Source organism: Brachyistius frenatus, unplaced genomic scaffold (assembly GCF_029030835.1).
Source record: "Brachyistius frenatus isolate BFR_SWC_R1_liver_20210118 unplaced genomic scaffold, ASM2903083v1 Contig_175, whole genome shotgun sequence".
Taxonomy (NCBI): domain Eukaryota; kingdom Metazoa; phylum Chordata; class Actinopteri; family Embiotocidae; genus Brachyistius; species Brachyistius frenatus.
The window spans coordinates 393741-415724 of record NW_027210774.1 but is presented as its reverse complement, the minus strand read 5'-3'; the positions used below and the strand labels follow the sequence as shown (position 1 = coordinate 415724).

The following is a 21984-nucleotide window of genomic DNA, read 5'->3' as shown; positions in this document are numbered from 1 at the left end:
GTCACACAGATAGAAAGGAGCAAAAGAACGACCGTAATCATTTTTACTTTGACATTTGATGTGAAAAAAAATGAGAACCGTCTCTTTTTCCACACAGCTTTATATGGTCAAATGATGTTGCTAATGATGACGCTTTCAAATTGCACTGTACAGTGTGTGAGTATCCATTGTTGCTCTTTCTTTCTCCGTCTCTCTCTCTCTCTCTCTCTCTCTCTCTCTCACGCTCAATGCCGCCTCCACAGTGATGCGTGTTGCATTAATGCTGAGGTGAAGAGTGGGAGGTAGAGGGCAAACTGAGAGGGCTACAAGAGGGATGGAGTGAGCCAGGAAGAAAAGAGTGTGTGGGAGACTGAAGCATAGATATGTGGCATAGATAGATAGATAGATAGATAGATAGATAGATAGATAGATAGATAGATAGATAGATAGATAGATAGATAGATAGATAGATAGATAGATAGATAGATAGATAGATAGATAGATAGATAGATAGATAGATAGATAGATAGATAGATAGATAGAGAGGTCTGTTCTTTTCTCTCTCCTCTTGTCCTTCGTTACCTCATTTCTTAAACGTATGATGGTGAGGATTTCCCATGGGGAACCCACTCAGGTCAAACTAAATCTCGAAGGGAATGGGAGGAGGGAGGGGAAGGAGGGGGGGGTAGAAAGATGGCCATAAAGAGTGATGATGAATTAGTGCTAAGATAGAGAGATGAGATGAGATGCAAAGGAAAGACAGGCAGATGGAGAGGAGAAGTTGGTCTCTTTGCAACTCCAAAGCTCTTAAAGCCCCAAAGCTGTGTGGAGTGTAAATGGGAAGGAGAGAGAGAGAGAGGCAGAGGAAGAGAAGAAGAGAGCGAGAGGTGGAGGGAGGCTGAATTGCGAAAGAGAAAAGCTAGAAGGGAGAGGGAGAGGAGGAGGAGGAGGAGGAGGAGGAGGAGGAGGAGGAAGGTTTGCGTTGGTGTGCTGGTTGGCAGAGAGAGCGCTTGTCAAAAAAACCTTCCACTGACAGAAGGCATGATTCACAGTGGAGAGAGAGGTGGGAGAGGCAGAGAGAGAAGGGGACAAGCGACTGAAAAAGAGAAAAACAGCAGAGATAAAGAAAGAGGGATTGAGAAAGAAACAACAGGGATGCTAGTAAGAAAAACAAATGAGGATGCTGATTTGAAGCAGAATGACAACACATTACCAGGATGGGACCAGGATCGAAGGACTGGATTGACAGATGCCTTTTACTGACTGTGACCATGTTATTAAGGTTGTGGCTTTTCTATTGATCGGGGGGAAATAGAGCAGGTGGCAGCAGCAGTGATGAAAGAGAGCAAGGGAGGAGAAAGAAAGAGAGGATGCTTAAGACCGAAGGCACAATGAACAGATAGAGAAATGCAGACTAAGAATGACTCTCAGCTATCAATAGGGTCCTTTGACGGAGACTGGCTTCTTTGTCAAGAAGGCATCACTAATACATGCAAATTAGAGTTCTGACTCTTTAACATGTCATTTTTGATTAATATGGACTCTTCAGAACTACAGCAAAAAGCGTTCAAAAGATGTTTTTCAAAATGCAAATGTCAATGTACTCTTTTCATTGTGAGCAAGGGAAGTATGCTAAAATGAGATTTGGAATGTAACGTCAATTATGTTTGAACTTTTTCTCCACTGAAGTGGTTCAAGTGGTAGTGAATTTAAGCAGTGCTGTCCTGGGTCTACCAGACCTCTCACTGTGTGTGGTGTATGCTTTTTTTAATTTTTTTTTTTTACTTCTGTTCGTATTGCTTACTTCTAAGCAAATAAGAGCTAATCATCATATTACGTACTGTTGCTACCTCCCACAAAGCCGGAGTTAGCTATGGGTAGGTGCTGTAAATTAACCAATACATTCAAAAAAGAAATGACAACATCAGACCTAATTTTCACAATGCCATTCAGCTTTTGATTTGTCATATTGATTGAGGGATCAGCTTTGAAGGAATATTGACGTCACCTTGACTTTATTTTTGGCACCAAATTTACATGGGGCTTTAGGACCGCTTGGTGCAAGCTGTCGCATTAACATCTCTCCAACTTCAAAATGCTTGGCAAGTTGATTGAGGTTTTGTCTTTTGTTATCTTTGCTGTTTCACCCTTTAGGTTGTGAGAACTGTTTGTTTGTTATATGTTCTAAGATAAGACATCTATGAATTTTCCAAAGCACGGCCTCATCACTTTAAATTGTTTTTATTTTTTACTTGGCTATTAGGAATATTTCCTGTCTTTAGGTTGTGAGAACTGTTGGTATGGTGTATGTTCTTTCCAGAATGAAATTCCTCAAAACTGACCAATGGGATGGCTTGGAAATCCCATATTTAATTTGATGTTTAACCAATGCATGAGAGGCAAGAAAACACCGTTTGGTTTTGGAAGGTTGTGAACACTGTTGGTTTGTTACACTTGTGGTCTGAAGTTTACATGCGCACAGTATTGTTATGGCATTGTTGGACTCAAGGATTTCTTTGAACTGTTCCTTTTTTGGGTAAGAATTAATGTCAACATACATCTTTAAAAGAGAGCAAAAATCCAAGAATTTGGTGTACACATTTGAACTTATTTTTTCTTTTCCCAAAATCAACATATTATCTAAATTAAAAATACAGCACATATAATATTTGGTTAATTAAAATTAAGCCTTGACCAGATGCTTTTGGTAGCCATCAACAGGCTTCTGCCAGGGTTCTAAATAGATATTTGCCCACTCGTTTTGGCATAATTGGGAGACTTCAATTATATTTGTTGGTTTCCTGGCAATGACCTGACTTTTAAGCAAGTCCAGATATTTTGGATAAAGTTCAGGTCCGGATTTTGGGAAGGTCACTCCAAAAGCTTAACATTGGGAAACCAAGTTCTGTTCAAGTTTTAAATGCGTGACTAAATGGTTTGACAAGATTTCTCCCTCCCTCTTCCTTATTCCATTAATTTTGTGCCTGTTCCATTGGTACATTGCACTCCAAAAGACCTTTTCTGTGCCCAAATAGTCAGCTGCAAACTTTAGTTTGAAGCTTAGCTTGAAGGTGTCTCTTTTGAAGCATGGGCTTCTTTCTTGAATAGCAGCCTCTCAGTCAAAGGCAATGTAAAACTGCTGATCTGAGGATGACAGTGGGTCTTTTTCAAGACGTTGGCAAAGTAGCGACACCTCTCGACTTGCATGCGAGGGTGAATCAATAAGTTCTGAGGATGCTCCTGTTGCCTATGAACATGAACGAATGAAATGAGTGTGTTACAAATTTTGTTGCCTGATCAAAATCTGCACCCGAGTTATGTACATTCCTGTGAGGGCACACATCAAAGTTTGTGACATATTGTTGGGGAACAGAAAGAAGCAGTAGGAGTTAGTAGGTTAGTAGGAGTGGTGGGAAGCAGAATTGTGTTTTTGTGGGCAAGAAACTTGTTCTTTTTCAACGCGCTGTGAGCAGGCGCTTTGTCCTGTTGGAGAACCCAAGTACCATCGCATCACAGTTTAGGTCATTTGCACTGAATATTTTCCCTAATGCCTCAGAGCATTCCAGTAGAACTCAGTGTTGACAGTCTGACCCTTAGGGACAAGTCAAATGCCAAAGAAAACCCACCTGGTTCGCCTTGCTGTTTATACCTCTTCGGGCTCATTGCTTCATTGCCAGAGACTTCCTGGAGGATTTTAAGCATCACCAGTGCTGCTTTTCAGAGTTTAACACAAAATTTGATGTGCGAACCATGCCAAACCAGCACTCATAAAAACGTGTGTAACTCTAATTTTGATCAAGCGATGAAACTTGTAATACTTACTCATATCCTCCTGCTCTGTGCATGTCACGGTACTGCACGACATTTTACTGATTGTATTTTAATTGTTCTACAAAATGACTTTTGAGTCAAATTAAAGCACAGATCCTCTCGGTATGACCCACAGATGGATGGAGGTTCTTGGTTTAGTGCTGTTTGACCTGAGGGCATCATTTAAATGTACACTGCAGAACATTTGTCTCCGCCAGTGAGAGTAATTACAAAAACTCTGTTGAAGTGTGCTGACATCATAGGCCTCACTTTAGCCTATTCAGTCACTACTACTGCAGCTATAAAATGGTGGCTAAATTGTCTTGAGCATCGCAACTCCTGTGAAATGATTCATTTCACAATACAAATTGTATCCATATGGCTCAAAAGCATTTGGAAAGTCTAGAAGAAATGCATGATTAAATGATTTTATTCATATTCAAGTTAGCATAGCACTAAACCAAAACTGGCTCAGCTAATGGTAGTCTCGGGGGTCCATGCTCTGCCCATAGAGCATCCCCAGTATGCAGTCATTTACGTAATGTGGGAATACTGCACCAGACTCCAGATTTGAAAAACTAAGAGATCTACCCGGCAAACACTTAATAAGCTTTGTGTGAACTGTTTTGGCAAAGGCTTGAATGTAATGCTTGTTCATTTTTATAATCAATATCAGTTGTACACTAAAGGTTTAATGTATTTAAATCAAATGTAAAAGATTCCAAAGTTGTAATTAATAGGTTGAAGAAGTAGTCTCAGTCAACCCATTTTTCCTCTCAATTGTTTGTAAATTCCTCTGGAGGCAGTTGGATCAAACCTAAGAAGCATGCATGCAATTTAAGATTTAAATTGGGGTACTCCTTAAAGACAGAATAAAAATACATGATTAGAAATCCAAGAAGTACAGGCCCCAAAAGCCTAATTTCTTCCTTCTTGGAATGGGCCAAGCAGCGGGTTCTACAGTTCCCACAATGCAACTTAATTATCTTTCTTTAGACCCTCCCTGCTTGGTTAATTCCAGTACCTTTCAAACTCCACTTTTTAGTTTTTAAAAAGTCTTACGACCAATCTGAGTTCTGATTACATTACAAGGGTTATTTCCTCTGACTATAGAATTCTCTATTCAGAGCCACATAGGATGTTATGTAACTGTTTTTACGGGTTGAGTAGTCTGTCTCATGACAAGTAAACTGGGTGGCGTGACCCTTTAACCGGACATGCAGGAATATATATTTTGACCTAATATCCTAATACTGAATTGCTAGTAGACACTGACTTATGAAGAGACATTTTCTAGCTGCCTTCCATTCAACCATTTCTGTTGTTTGCTTTGTTTTCTACAGCCAGCGGACACTAATCACCACAGCCAGAATGAGAGGAGAAGCTTTTGACTGGATTCAATTCTCCATCTACTGTACTCACTCTTTCTGTTGGTCCTTGTCTGATGGACTGAGGCTTTGCTGGATAAAGATTTAATTGTCTCTGAACAGCGAGCTAGAACTATAAACAACCAAAATAAATACAAATGCTGTCACATCGGGAAGCGAGTAGGAGGGAATATGAGCTAGAAAACCTTGTGGACATAAAAACTGGACATATTTTGTCTTATCTTTTCATGTATTTTTCCAAAATCTGGTTGGATTTTTTTCTCTCAAAATAATTAATTTTTAAATACCATTTGGACACTATTTTCTTGCCTTTTTTTCATACCATGGAGCATTTGTCAAAAGGATTTTTGTTGAAGGCGTGCGGAACTGTGATCCCAAGATTCTCCTGAGTTCATGGTGAAACAGAAGGAATATGCTTCAGTATTTTACCAGAAAAGAAAAAGCTAACATTTTGAATATGATATTTCTCCACTTCTTTTCTTTTCCCATGGCTCTCTCAAAACCAGCTGACATGCACCTTGTATATTCTGAAAGTTATTTTGCAAGCAAACTTTTTTAGATCTAGTAAAATTAACGACTTCACAATTCACTCTTCAAACTTCACACGTGCCTCCCACCAACCCCCCCCACCGTCAGCCATCCGACCAATCATGGGCAAGCCTCTTAGCCGTCCCGGTTGTTTCAGGAAGAGCTCTTGCTGCCTTGAGAAACATGGAGTTGGGGATGGGGGGATGGGAAGGCGAGATATGGGAGTGGAAGGGGGGTATGGAGACGGCTACATACCCCAACGATCCATTTATGATACCATGTGCATCAATCAACAGATTGACAGCCATCACCACCACCCTGCAGGGTCCATACGGCGAGACTGTGGAGGAGAGGGGAGTTTTAGCTACTCAGCAAGTGGCTCTCTCAGAGTCAGCAGGACCCCTGCTGACATGTTTGATCCACAACCCCGCTCTTTAACTCCAAATCCCTCCTTTGTGCGGCGACTGGATGAAAGAGCAATCTATGATTCACTGAAGCTCGCAGGTCAGGATATAGATGGCGGCGGCTGCCATTCACCAGGACATTTCAACCGATCAGTTTCTCCCTCAGTGTCTTCATTCTCAGCGCCGGGAGTTTCCTCCTCCTCATCAAAGAAACACCACCATCACCACCACCATCACCAAGGAGACAGCACGAAGAGCAGAGATGGTCGACACTCCTGGAAAGTCTTGACACCGCCAAAACACATGGAGTGTGTCGAGCTTACTACAGCTGAAATGATGGACAGAGGAGGGGGATATCTGAACCCAGGGCACTACCCTCCGCCTGGAGGCCAGTCCTCCTCTCTTACTTCCCCTCTCATTTCACCCTTCTCCGGATCACCTCTTTCTTCAGGCTACCATACTCCAGTCTTTTTCTCCCCAGCTAAGCCTCGCCCCAGTCAGTCTCAAAGTTTGCGCTGTTCCCCTCCCCATGTCATCCAGCCCAGGCATTACTCCCAAACTCAGAGCCTTAGGCTTTCACCACCCCAGGAGCTTAGAAGATCACCCTACCGCGCTCCGCTGGTCCAACTCTCAGTACATGACCTCGAACAGGACATGAGGGATCGAGGAGGAGGATGGGGCCGCAGTGAGCGAGAAAGGGAGTGGGAGAGGGAGCGAGAAAGGGAACTTGAGCGTGGGTGGGCCCAGCGAGAGTGGGAAAGAGAGAGGGAAAGGGGACGGCTGGAAAGGGAGAGAGCAAGAGAAAGGGAGAGGATTGAGACATCAACTTTTGGAACCTTTGGGTATGGCCGACCGGTTCCTCTTCGCTCAGACAGAGACTCTGTGTTTTTAGAGCCTGACCAGGGTTTAGACACTACACCCTTGTTGCTCCCCCAGCCTTCACCCTCACCCTCCCCCAGTGCTGCCCCCAGAATGGGCACTGGAGCAGTAGGTAGGAATAGAGCTGGGTCAAAGGTTCTCCCTGAAACTGTGGGTGGGGGGATGGTTCCTAAATTCAACAATAGCGGTGTGAGTTTGGTGTTGGTTGACAGTAAATCTGGGTGTGGGCCAAGGCTGGTCTGTGAAGTTGGGTCTGGAAACATGTCAGAGGCTGAAATCAGGGCTGGCATACAAGAACATCATAGAGCTGAAAGTTGGAACAAATATGACAATGGGTCCAGGTCTAGCATGAAGCATGTGTCTGAAACAAGAATGGGCTCCCAGGTGAAGACAAGACCAGGGGGTCGGGATTTGGAAGGAAAAGTGCAATCTGGGGTGCAGATAGAAAACATGGCTCCAGCTGTTACCAAGGAGGGACACAGGGGAGGGACAAAGAGTGGAGAAAAAAATGGAAAGGCTGTGACTAAACCAGGCCCTACTGCTGAAACTGTACCCTTAAATGTGACTGACACTGAAAGCATGGTTGGGCTGGGAGATAGAGTTGAGATTGAAGCTGGATCTTGTCCAGGGTTTAAGCCAGGGTTTGAGCAAGGGGTTGAGTCTAAAGCTAGTTTAAAGCAGGTGGACAACAGGACTGGAACAGAAATTGAAGTTGTAGCTAAGGTTGGTAATGAGGTTGTTTCAGCAGCAGAGTCTAGAGTAGAAGCTAAAGTTGAGACCGATTTTAAAATTGCTCCGACATCTAAGCCTGAGGCAGTACTAGAAGCTGGGGTAGGGGTTGAGACAGCGAAGAAGAATAACAGTGAGACTGGGGTTGTCAGTGAAGCCAAGGCCAGCACTAGGACAACAGAAAAAGCTCCAATGAGTGCTGTGGCTGTATGTAAAACTGAAGCTGCCCCTGCAGATCAAGCTGATACAAAGCCTTTGGACATTGATAGAATTGAATCCAGCCATGTGGAGAGAAGTTCAAGATCCCACAAATCCAAATCATCCAAGTCCAGCTCTAGGACTAGACCTGGCACAGCCACAGGGCTGAGACCAGGTGTCGTCAGTAGTCCTCGACCAAGCAGGGGGCTTGGAGACCTTGAATCAACAGGCCCAGCTGAAGGCATTGAGTCCACCTGGCCTCGCCGAATTATTGTTAGAAAGAGGACTGTTCGTCAGGGTGGAGCACTTCACAATCTCCCAATTCTCCCTCCACTCCCTTCTGTCCTCTCAGCTTTGGAGAAGAGACGTCCACATGCCCATCTTCACTCCCATCTAGGCCACTTCTCAGAGAATCCATTAACAAACTCTTCAAGTATTGTGGGACGATGCTCACTCAGAGAGCCCTCGCATCCAGAACCAGGACAGGGGACCAGTTTGGTGGGCAGAGCTTCCTTAAAGGAGCAGAACTTGGAGCACTGGAGGGTCTGCAGAGAGCCAGAAGAACCCAGGAGATCCAGAAGCAGGGAAAAACAAGGAGAACAGAGTAACGAGAACACTGAGAGGGAGGAAAAGAAGGAGAAGGAAGAGAAGAAAGAGAACCAAAGGAGAGAAGAGAAATACAAAAAGGAGGAGAAAGTGGTTAAGGAGAAAAAGAAGATTATTGTTGATGTGGAGTTGGTGGAGGAAACTAAACGAGAAAAGATAGAGAGAAGGGTTGAAGAAAAAATCCAGGAAAATCCAAACAAAAACAAGGATGTGAAAAAAGAGCAGGGGATCAAAACAACATCTGAAAATCTGGAGAATATAGGTGTGAAGACTAAGGATGGAATACAGGAGCAGCAAGGTCAAGAATTGGAGGAGGATGTGGTTAAATTACAGAAAGAAGAAGGGGAGTTGGACGGAGGGGCGGTAGGGAAACTTGGAGAGGAGGAAGGGACGGAGAGTTGGGATGATGTCCTTGACATGGTCAACACGTTGTGGGATGATGGCTGGGAAAAAGGAGGAGCAGCAGGAGGAGGTGATACAGATTCCTTCACAGGCTCCCTGCAGCGTTGGCCTCTCCTCCGGCCCCCGGTTGGGTTTGGGGGCTCCCACCCGCCTTCCTCAGCAGCCTCGGAGCTCAGCCTGACAGAGTTAGAGAGGAGAGCCAGGGAGCTGGACTCTGACCTGGAGCACCTAGACCTGTCTCAGCCCCATAGAGACACCCAGGATACGTACCAGACACTGCTCGATCCGCAGAGGGAACGAGCTGACATGTACCAAACACACCCTGGGCCACAGAGAGAGAAAGCTGCTCATCTCACAGGTAGATCCTGTATATTTGTCTTCATTATTCCCAAGTTTTAAATTAATGTGCCTTGCAAACTTGGAGTCTGGAGTCTGACAGCTGTGGACATTTTACCTTGCAAGGAGACCTTGAGAAAAGGCAGCTATAGATCATGTGAACTGCACTGTCATTTATCCCAGAGATGATAAACAAGTACTCCTATGCAGGAAAAATGACTTGGCTGTATGAACATCTTAATTTTAATTTGATTGAGCCCCAATTTGGCAATATAGACCTAAATCACTGAAAGACCAGTGACAATTTGTGGATTAAGTAAAAGGAAAGTAGAAAAATTCAGCTGCTAAAATGTTATACAGTGTAATGATTTATGGGCTGTATTTCTTTATGTTGATTTGCAACAATGAACAGATGCCTTTTGTTTTTTAAATCAGTATAACATTTTGCAGTGAAACCCATTGAATAATTTTTTTGTATGAACCTTTATGTTGATGACATGAACATATAAAACAGCAGATTTATCATACTGTATACAATTCACAATAAATCCTATTGTTTATGACTGTTTGAAAAATTGGCTTGGCTGGTAAATACATGGACCAAAATAGGTTGTGGTTGTGGTGGTGGTAAATTAGTGCCAGCGAAATACAATTGTTCTTGTTTTGGACTGATGTATTAATCAGTTTCCAGGCATAAACACTGTTTTTTTTTTCTTTTTTTTTCTTCAGTTTTCTAAATAATATCAGCGCAGTGCTATGATCTGACCTAAATAATGATTTTGGTATTGGAGAACCTCTGATAGGTTTCACAGGGCGATAACTCCTGAAAACTTCAGAAATATAATGTTATATTGTGAGAACATGTCATAACTTAGGGCTCTGTTTTTCAGAATCAAAGCAGTCCAGCTTTTGTTTCATCTCATCTCTCCTGGTTCCCTCAGAAACCCAGCTTTACTAAATATAACCCATATTATATATTACGTAGTTCAGTGTTCCTGTCTGTCTGTGCGCACAGTTCAATGTATACTTATATGGAGATCATAAAGGGGAAATATATTGAAAAGCCCATGGTGGCTTTATTAAAATACCTTTCAATAACATCGAAGCTTTCTCAGATAGTTAATGGATCAGCTAAGCCTTAAATACTACTCAGGGAAAAGGGGTAAGAAATGGACTTTGAAATTTTAAATCAGTACCAGAATGTGTAATGCATACATTCTTATGAGTGAGACACTCAAATGTGATCCGTTTGACAAATGGAGCTCCATTGCATCTTAGTTTAACCCTTTAACATCTGAGTAGTATGTATACAGTAGGTGAAATCAGTTGATTTGTTATTGGTGAACATAACACATCTCAATTCATGCGGAACTATTTATTGCATGTGAATGTGAAAATTTGCCAAGCAATGATATTTTTTGATTGTCATGTGTCTGAGCAGAGAGTTTGTTTGCTTGTCCTGTCATAGCTTGAGCCATACTGCACTTGATGTCTTGTATGATTACTGAAAAATTATCCTCTCAGAAACCAATGCGTAAGACACTTTCCAAATACTACGGAAAGGTTTTAGCGAGAAAGCTGAGCAACAGCTACTACACAATGACAAAGACTGATCAACTGGTTGTGAACAAATGTCCGAAGGTATGATAAGGAAAGGATGAATGGTATATCCACTGATTGTACAGTATCTACTGTTTCTCTTGTTTAATTGTGCTTTCTCTACTTTTCAGGAGTGGGCAGCAGATCCCAAGTCATTTTGGAGCTCAGCATTGTGGCCTCACCAGCTACAGACACAGACACACCTCCGGTTGACTGGTCAACTAAATCTGTTGGGACTTCCACTGCTGGCACAAGGTAATTCCATGAGCATGATTATGGTCTGCACCGACTGCACACTAATCTCCAGCTGATGTTAAATGCAGCCTGGGTGACTGCACAAGGCAAAATCTAAATCCAGGTTTGAATTCAGTCAAGATAAACTGTAGATCTGATTAAAGTCCCCTTTGGACGGGGTTATAAATGCGCTGAGCCACAATGCCACCGGATGATAAGTTCTATTCAATGCCATGATTTTATGTTGCACTTTGATACTGGCTTTTGAGATCAGTTTAGAGAGTTTTTATTAAGATATCTGGATATTTTGGTTTATTTATTTTGTGGGTGCTAGATGCACCCCAGTGCTATGGAGAGCAGATTTAAACAACAAAATATAATTTTTGGATGTAATTTTTTTTCTTTTCATTTCTCATTATCTTTTCTTTTTATACTTTTTTGATATATACTCACAGAGCAATGAAATATATCAGCACCTGATTTTGACTGGCAGCTGTGCACCGTGCAGTGTGGTGCCAAGATTTCTCGCAGTTTAAAATTGATCATGTTTGGATTCTAAATGTAAGTAAATGCAAATTGAATGCACAGAATTTCTTGCGGTTGAGCCATGAGTGAAATAAATGACCAAAATGGTAGTGGCCCAACACTTGAGCCTTGAGACACACCACATCCAATCAACAAATTAGAACAGTCATATTGAATATATTAGAAGGTAGATGGTAAACAGTCTTGGTCAGTGCCAGTGATTGTAAAATATTTCTAAATTTTTCAAATAAAATATCATAAAACAGTTGTACTTAGGTATTTCAAATAATTTCCACAATTTGTTAATTTGCTCCAATGTCCTTTTGCATTTAATTAATCACTTATTTAAGGCCAGCCAACTTCCCAGCAATTCTAATTCAGTAGTTCATGAGCTGATTTGCGTTTACATGTGGTTGTTTGATAACTGGTTTGTAATTCAGCAGGAGATATGACTGCACTTTTACTCATTTCTTTTAGTAGACTACCACATGCAATGTGTTTCTTGACTTTTAATTGACTTTTGTTTAATTTCTTTTTTAAAACCTACATAGGATTTATCTCAGAGCCAAGTAGTTAATACTAAGCACAAATAAATTAATAAGCACTAAAAGCCAATAATATGCAGTATATATGCCTTTGATAAGCTGGATATCTTTTTTTTTTACCTAATTATATCTATCTATTGTCAAATTAAAATTGAGCTTTATATGTTATTATAAGATGGACCATTATAAGATGATTCATAAGAAGAGGTTGCAGGTGCACTTCAGACAGCACATCACACATGTCAGATAGAAATAGATTTAATTTGGACCTAAATAGGTCAACTAGATCCTGATAACAGATATCAAATTTTGACTCATGATTATGAGTGTGGTCTGGCTAACAAATGAAGAAACAAACCAAAACAATGCCACAATTTAGCCAAATTAGAAAGCTAATGTCTTCGTAATGACGTGTCCATCACCCAATACATCTGTGCAAGTTTGATGTCTTGGGGCTGTGCGACAAAAACAAATCACTGGCCCTGATTTGAAAAAGTAGGGTATGACAAATTTGATGGCATCTGTGGTAACCAGTGGTAGACAGAGAAAGCATGAGGAGTCACAGGAGCTACGCAAACACATGGGGATGAAGCTTTTGACTGGCTTGTCTTTTTTTTCTTTCTCTAGCTCCACTAAAGAGGACAGCTCTCCAGACTCCAACCTTACACTGGAGTCCGACTCCAGTGGCGTCTTCCTCTCCTTATCCAATCAAAGCCAAGAGGAGGCCGGCTCTGACAGCGATCAGCCAATAAGTGGCTCCGACCTAGGCAGCAGCAACACGTCACTGGAAAAAGACGGGGATGATGTAGGGTTAAAGGGATGGGGGAGGGAGGAGAGTGCAGAGCTCCAGTGGTGCTACCCGTCACTCCTCCACACTGCCTCGCATGAAGGCATTGAAGGAGATGGTGACATAGAGGAAGTAGGGCATGGACAGATGGGGGCAGATAAAGAGAGAGGGAAAGACGGTAAGATAGGAATGGTTTCAATTATTAGGACCCCATTTGAACAGTCAGTTATTAAAGCCTCCATGAGTCTACATACCCAACAAAGTGAAGAAACACAACCCAGGAAAAAAGTGACCCTCATGGGTATGGACTCTCCCCTTCCACTCTCTCCCTCAAAACAAGTCAAACACCTTCTAGATCATAATCAGAAGCCAATCAGAAGCTCAGGACTGGACTGTGGTGACTTAGATCCCTTTGTCCAATCAGACAGCTTTGTTTACCTTGCTGTGTCTGCAAGACCTGCCTTTGGGGGCGACGTTACCACAGTTTCAGAAGTTTCTACAAGGCAAGAGGGTATACAGCAACATATAGGAAGCATGAAAACACACATGGACCAGTCCAGTACGGAGTGGGACACCAAGCTGGCTCACCTTGCCCCACAAAAACTAGAAGAAGGAGATTTTCTTTGCACTGACAGTTTTGTTTACCTGGCTGCTCCGGACTGCCTCCTACTGGGCCCTGCAGGAACCACACCCTACAGTGGCAAGTATGTATGCATTTATCTCTGGGTGTTCACCACAGCTCACATACATTTCATTGTTTGTAATTTAGTAAGGGGTAAGAAATGACTTAGAGCAATATTGTCATATATCATCATTTAGCAATATATGTATACTTCCATTTTTGTCTGCTTATCTTGGTTGCTTTAGCAGTCTGCTAAGTCAGGTCACATCTTTTATTTATGATCATATCCCAGTTGGGTGTGCCTGGAATACCTTCACAGGGAGGCTTCCAGGTGGCATTCGAATCAGATGGCCAAACCACAGCTGTCTCCTTTCAATAAAACAGAGCTGCTGTCCGGAATCGGAGACATTGTCAGATGTTGGAAATAGCCCCTTTTTTGAATCCTGAACCTGAACACAGTAATTCTCTGAAAAAAAAAAAAAAAATCACACGTTAATATTCTTTTACAAACTTTGTAGTCGTTTCTTTTTCCATTACTAACCCATCATACGATATGTTAAATTGATGTTCCTACACTCTCTGTGTGTTTGCAGTTCAGCACTAGGGATAATTATTCGTCATTTCAAACATATAGATTGCTTGCGTCAAAGCATTTTTAAAAGCAGTGAAAGAACAGACTTTGAATACCTATTAGATTGGAGAGATGCTGGTCAGTGCAATTCAATCTTACTGCAATGCAATATCTTACATGTCTGATTCTGTCTCTTGTGTTTTTTTGTTGTTGTTTTTGTTTTTCTTCCAGGGAATCAGATTCTGAGAGTTCAGGCTCTGGAGCTGTTGATGTATCAGTACTAGGTTGTGACTCGGTGGCAGGTGACAGCGACTGGGACTCAGACCTGTCTGACTCCGATCCCAGTCGCTCCTCAAGAATCTCCGCGGCTGGTAACAGATCAGCTGGCGCAGCACGGCCCAAGCAGCTGCCTGCCGAACCCGGCTGGGACTTGTTTGGAGAAACCACTGAACCCGAAGTGCTGAGTGAGCTCTTCACAGAACAAGACAGAAACAACAACGGAAGAGCGGGAAACGTTACCGGGGTTACCACCAGCGTGGCAGCAACACCGGCCGTTCCCATGACAACTCAGCCTGTCACTGCACCAATCAGGCGGGCGACAACAGTAGATCAGCTGTCAGCATCAAAGAGGGTGACGTGGCAGTTTAAACCAGCTCAGAGGTCAGTTTGCACCGGAAGCAGAAAGGAAAAAGACAAGGAAATGACATCTTCAACATCACTGGTAAGATGCACAGAAATGGGGGGTGATGAGACCCATAGACCCTCCCCTTCATCTTCATCGTCTTCATCATCGTCACCTTCATCATCGTCCTCTGGTTGATTTCTGAAAATGGGTCTTTGACCTTTTGGGAGAAGCTTTTCAATGCCTGAAGCTGATATGCAGAAAGGTAGAAAAGATATTTAACTTTCTGTAGAACTCCAGTTTTTGTCTTTGAATTTTTGAATTTTGCATCGAGCTGCTGCCACTGCCTTCTTTGACCTACAAAGGCTGCATAAAGAAGGTGTTACTTGTTGCATTTTCTTAGATTAGCGTTTCAAATATCGTATTTTTCACTTTAAGTTTGAAAGGAATGGTGAGACTCGGGCTTGACAGCAACAGAGTCATTTTTGGGTTTCATCAACAGTCATATTTTAGGACACAAGGTGGGCTTATTAATCATATGTTCACATTATTATCTATCGAAATAATAAAAATGAATAGTTTTATTGAATTTTTATTTTGTTGAATGTACTGTACAGAATATATACAACTGCAAGGAAAATTCAACCACGACTTGCATTTCTATTCATTTTATTCATGTCAGGATTCGCTGCCTGTAGTAAACATTAAACATGTTCTTTTACAATAAAACATAAAAATTACTCAACTTGGAGAAAATAATTGATCTCGCTAGTCTCCGACATTGTGTAATCCATTGCCCAATGTAAATGTGCCTCAGCCCTTTTATCAAATTACACTAACTTCCCCAGATAATGCCGCATTTACTGTATTTTAAAAACTAAAACTGACTTCGGCTGAGGTTGAACATTACAGTGATCAATGTGTTTTATAATGACATCCAACTTTACAGTGTATTTAACAGTGTGTCAATAATATATTTTGAACAATTTGAGATAATTAATGCGAAATATATACAGTATATGTGATGAGTGTGCAAACATGAACAACTAATGAAAGGATTTAAGAACATTTAATTTAAATGTTTTATTTATCAATTAGATTGAAATTGTGAATGTTATAATTGAGCAATATGCTTACAGTTTCATGCTATATTCTATGTTTCATATGTGGAAAGTGTTGATACGTATTATGGCTGAGTTTCATTTGATTTATACTGCCAAATATTGATTGTAAATGCAGTCTTACACTCAATCAGAGGTTTTATGTGTAACATTTTTAAACATCAAGTGATCATCAGGTAGTTTGGTGTAATTGCCATAAACAGTGAGACCATGACCGAGATGATTGACAGGCCTAGTCTCAAATTAATTGTATGTTTTAGTGCTAGTGTTTTTTTTTTGGTTTTTTTTTCAAAATAGAGATTTCTTCTCTCTGTCTGTCTTCACCTCCTGGGCATCTTTGGTTTTACTGAAGAGGATAAACATGTTGGAGACAATTTTCAGCCCATTTGTCCCTCGCGCCCCTTTCAGCATTTATCACAGTGAGAAAATTGGACAGCTTCAGCTCTGTTTGTGCTGAAAGTAAAATCATTCCAAAATGTTTCCCTCTGAATCCGAGTCGGCGGCACACGCTGTAAAGTCGAGTGTTGACGCCGGTGGAGCTGCCAATCATCACAGCAGCGGTCTTGTTGTTGAATAATTACACTAATGTTTCACAATGAATGTGGTAATCATTTACTGATGTTAAAAATGATACATATAGCACCTTCGAAAGAGAGAACAGATTTGTTACAGATGTGACGAAGGGAAGGTTGAAGGTGAACACATTACCGTCAGTTACCCACCGTTGATTCTCGTGGCTGTGAAAGGTTGTGTAGGAAGTTATAGCCCGGCAGGTAAATTGCTTGCAAAGAAGATTTAATTGTGCTCCTCTCATTTTTGCATTTGAATTTCAAATTGGTCAATGAGAAGCAAACTTCCAAGTCAACTCAATGTGTTCTTTCTTAGTGTATGTTTGAAGTGTGCATGATGGCCCGTGGATTTGGAGGTTGACTCTTTTGTGGGGATGCTGCAGCCATATTTCTTGATTACAGTTGCTGAGATAAGATGGGTGTTTTAATGGGAAAAATAAATCGTTGCCTTGTGCAGCTTTATCTGCCAACATGAACACTGTAAAGCTTTGCCATTGTTGATGATGATGCTTTGTGTAAACCAAGAGGATTTGGTAGAGCCTTAAATGTACCTGTCAGGTTCAGAGACAGACTTCTCTCTGGTGCTTTTAAGCACAGATTTACAAGCACATCCACAGAGGAATTGAGTCATTCCTTAGCATATCTCTATTTTTAAAGTCGCACATTTTTGTTTTTGACTGTCTGAATGTCTTCGGAGGTGAATGTTAATCAGGTCAGAACTAATGACTTACGATGTTTTAAAATGACCACAGCTGCTAGTTTGTGATTCTTTTTTTAATTTTTTAATGTCAGAATGTGTTAAATTAATGTTCCTTGATTATGGCACATAACACAAAAAATACCCAGAAAAGCCATCGTTTTCTAAACATGAAAAGTGAGCTGTGAAGACACTGTAGTGGAATAGAATAATTATATTTGGGGACCCCCCGTAATGAAAACACAATAATTCTCAGGTGATTATAAACGAATGAAAGTATAATTATCAATATTATATTCCATTTCTGCTGAAAGATTTCCCTAAATCCTACAATTTGAATCTTTATTTGGAATATTTATGTTTTCAATCTTGCGTTTTTCCTTGTAACATTTTTCAGAGCCACCTAAAGGTCATGGTAGGAATTTTTTTTCCAGAAATTTGCATGGCTTTGCATTAATGTTCTGCATTCCTTCTCATCCACAGAGAAGGTTTGAGTTGCACGATGATATAATATTACATATTATAGTGGGCCGCTAGTTGAACAGATTCTCAGCTATGACTGCTCAGGAACAAGTCAGTAATGAAACTGCAGTTCAATAACTGGAGGAGTTATAGTTCACCCCGCTCTCTGACTGCAGACACACAGCCTGCAGCTGTGATTGTAATCAAGACACATCAGAGGTGTCACGTAGGTGATTATGGCCGTGCTTTGATTGTTATGATTATAGCAGTGCACATTAGTTGTTGAGTGTAACACCAAATGCGCTGGTATTGTGTGTGTAGTGAGTTGACATGGTTGTTTTATTGAAGTGGTAACACGTCTTAAATGTCTGACGGGAGCTCTGTGGGTTCGAATGCCGTGTGTGGCATGCTTTCTCAGTAAAAGGCATTTGCAGTCCATCATCGTAGACACACACTCAACATTATAGATTCGACCACAAACATCCGAGCAATAACCATCTTCACCCAGCACATCAAGCAACGTAGCTGTAGATGTGCTCGCGGCCAGTGACTGTATTCTGTCAGAGCTCAAGCCTATTGGAAGGAGTAATGAGTAATAAATGCTTGACATAAAATATCACATCCTCTCTTCTTTCTGTAGCCCCTTGCAGAGTGTTTTTACTAAACTGCAGAGGATTAGAACTGATTTCGACCAAACTGCTCCTTTGAATTGGAGGAAATAAAATACAAACATTGCAAGAGGATGCAAGAGTGTTAATGCAACAAAACACAAAATGTGTGATGAGGCAACACAAAATGAGTCAGGAAAATAACAGCCGCGTTGAACCTTTAGGCCCCATAAAATACAATGTTTTCATTCAGTTTGTGCGACTATGCAACATATAATAAAATAGCAGGGTGTGCATTTTACAAAGGCTGGGTTAAGATTTATAAAATACCAAACAAGTCTTAACATCGGGAGAGACACAAATTTTACAGATCACCTGAAAGTTGTAAAACTACTCAGCCTTTAAGAGGTGAAAATAGCGCTATTGCTAACTCTACATAGCTCTCCATCACAGACGCACAGTGTGTCACCCGTTTGGTCTGTCATAGATACACTCAACACATTGCTGTCGTCTTTCTCCACATCTTTCCACTTTGCTTTTCAGTATTGGTCCCATTTCCTCTGTAATTCCACTACCGCTGTCCCTCAGACAGGCAGGATTCTTGTTTTTCAAGACAAATAATACTCACCCTAAACTCTTTCTCTAAACATCATTTTTTTTTTTCTGCTTCACTTTTGAAAGGCAACCAAATACCCATTTGGAAGTTTATTTACACCTCCCAGCCAATCATAAACAAGATTTCTCAGTAATAATAAAGTTATTTAAACTTAACTTTTAAAGATTCCCACGTATTATTTGATATTACATTTAGTAACAACAAATCTGCAAATGATCAAACGTTCAAAAACGGCAAAGGATACATTGAACCTGCCAACTTTTGGGGCCCGTGGCGGTCTGGGGTCCGCCAGTTCTGTGCCCGCTTTGTTAGCAATCCAGCCATGCATGATGGGATGTGGGAGTGCAAAAGTAAAATCAGCCATAACTCTTATTTGAGAGTGTCCAAGCTCACATAATTCAGACACATTCCACCCACTTTTCACATATGAGCAATATAAAGAAATGGAGAGGGTGTATGTGTGAACACTTTTCACTTATACAACCTCATCTTTCCTCCTTTTTATTCTATATGAACGGTTGCATTGGAGCACGGCTGTTCACAGAGCAAGTAATCCCCTGCAGCTCCACCGTTGGGCTTCAGGCCGTTTCTTGGAGGTTTCCTGCCCGCTCTGGCACTTTGACACGATCATGTACAGAGAGCTGTGTTTATTTTATGTGGAGAAGACTGTTTCTTGTTGTAGAGATAGGACAGGAACGTGGCACTTACAAAACTACCTGGATAAACTGTGTGGGTGATCCACATTGCTTATTTTGACTGGCACTTACGGCACACTGACTCTATGTTCTGGCTGAGGTCTCATTCTAAAAAGGCTGTTTACGTAACATCATTCGTTTGTTTATTAATGTAAGGTGTAAGATGGGATTTTTATGAATATATTAACCAGTTGGCACTTTGCTGTATACCACTTGAAAACTTGCTTTCTGTTGAAATAATTAAAACAATTTTTTTTTAACCCAACTGCTTTATGTCTGCTGGAAAGTTTTTTTTTTTTAGTAACTAAACTGTAAAGCTCACAAATTGGACCAAATAAAATGATGAGCCAGATAGATGTATGTACAATTTTTAACAATGAAATAATATTGGATTTTTGCTAGCATTAAACTGTGCCAAGACATCTAGCTTCACTGTGATATACTATGGATTAGTTACGTATCACATCCTTTGCTGACTTTTGTCAAATCCAGTATTAACAGGCCATATGTGGAATACTTTGCAGTTCATGTCAATGCTGATCACTGTTAAAGCTTATTGGTGATTAACAACTAAAACCTGAAATGGATTCTTAGTGGGAAAAGAAGACTTATGTGAAATATTTTGTGTGCCATATTCCCAAGCTTTGTTATAAATGCATTAATGTACAAATAAAGACTGAACTTGATGGTGGAATGGGACTCAATGTTGTCTGTTTCTGTAATTCTAACCTCGCACGCTTTTCAGGAATTCAGTATTGCACTACAGCATTAGAGAGGCTACCCTTCGCCTTAACCCAGGTTCACCAACATACCAGACCAGTATTATGACAGTTAAATATGTTTTGTTGTTCAGGCTCTCTGCTTCAACACATTCATGAAATAATGGACAGTACAATGAAGTGCCAAGTCTCAGCTTTAGTTCAATTCAATTCAATTCAACTTTATTTATATAGCGCCAAATCACAACACAGGTTATTTCATGGCACTTAACATGTTAAAGTCCTTACAGCAAGACTTTACAATATTATACAGAGAAACCCAACAATTCAACAATTCCCACATAAGCTAGGAGGGGGAAAAAACTCCTCTTTAAGGGAGAAAAACCTCCAACAGAGGGAAAGAAAAACTCCCTCTGAACAGGAAGAAACCTCTGACAGGACCAGGCTCAGAGGTGGGCGGAGCATCTGCCTCGACCGGTTTGGGTGAGGGGAGAGCAGAGAGAGAAAAGGACAGCATAGAGATCCAAGACATGAACTGCTGGTGGAGACGACAAGCGCAAGGCAGAGACATGCAGCTCCATGACGGGACATCTGCAAAAGAAAGAAGAGAAACTACGCGAGCGAGGGAACTGAATGGAGACGACAGATAATAAGCAAAAAGCTATGGGAGCGAAAAGGATGGTGAGGTATGAGTCAGTTAAAGAGTAGGAGGAAAGAAAAGAGTCTCAGCGTGTAACGACGTCCCCCAGCAACCTCGGCCTATAACAGCATAACTAAGGGTTGGTTCAGGTCTACCTGAGCCAGCCCTAACTATAGGCTTCATCAAAAAGGAACGTTTTGAGTCTAATCTTAAAACCAGAGAGGGTTTCTGCCCCTCGAACACAAACTGGGAGCTGGTTGGTTCCACAGGAAAGGAGCCTGAAAACTGAAGGCTCTGCCTCCCATTCTACTTCTGGAAACTCTAGGAACCACAAACAGACCAGCGTACTGAGAGAGAACTGCTCTGCTAGGATTATATGGTTCTATAAGATCTCTGAGATATGATGGAGCCTGGTCATGTAGGGCTTTGTAAGTCATCAAGAGAATTTTAAATTATATTCTTGATTTCACAGGAAGCCAGTGAAGAGAAGCTAAAATTGGAGAAATATGATCTCTCTTGCTACTTGACAGGTAAAGAGGTGACCATGCAAGTGGAGATCATGATGAGGCTCAAAAAGCAGCAACATGGTAGACAGAGGAGCACAAGTTTTGAAAAACCCATTATGGCTGCAGAGCAAGTTAGGAATGTTTCCTTGTCAACAATCAAGAGAAGTCTTCATGATCAGGATTCACCATAAGATGAAAACCAATGGTAACCCTCAAAAACCAAAAGGTCAGGCTGCAGTTCACAAAAACATACTTACAGAGTTGGTGAACAAAGTTCTGTGGACTGATGAAACAAAAGACATCACGTATCAAAAATAATGGAAAAATGAAAATATGGAGAAGAATGGGAACAGCTCGTGACGCAAAGCATTACCTCATTTGTCAAACATACTTCCGCTGCTTCTGTTATGACTTGAGCATGTGTACACTGGCATTTATTGATGATTTCACTGAAGCGACAGGATAAATGCAGAGGTACAGTGGGTACGGAAAGTATTCAGACCCCTTTAAATTTTTCACTCTTTGTTTCATTGCAGTCATTTGCTAAAATCAAAAAAGTTCATTTTATTCCTCATTAATGTACACTC

The 21984-nt window shown here is 41.2% G+C and overlaps 1 protein-coding gene across 1 annotated transcript; it reads left to right on the top strand.

Annotated features, from left to right (window-relative positions):
• Positions 1-963: 963 nt before the first annotated feature.
• Positions 964-20231, top strand: LOC138632134 (uncharacterized). The gene is made up of 5 exons (XM_069717464.1): positions 964-1261; positions 5133-9281; positions 10990-11113; positions 12790-13653; positions 14374-20231. Exons 2-5 carry the CDS (start codon positions 5828-5830, stop codon positions 14960-14962), a joined length of 5031 nt encoding a protein of 1676 aa, XP_069573565.1. The 5' UTR covers positions 964-1261; positions 5133-5827; the 3' UTR covers positions 14963-20231.
• Positions 20232-21984: the final 1753 nt, after the last annotated feature.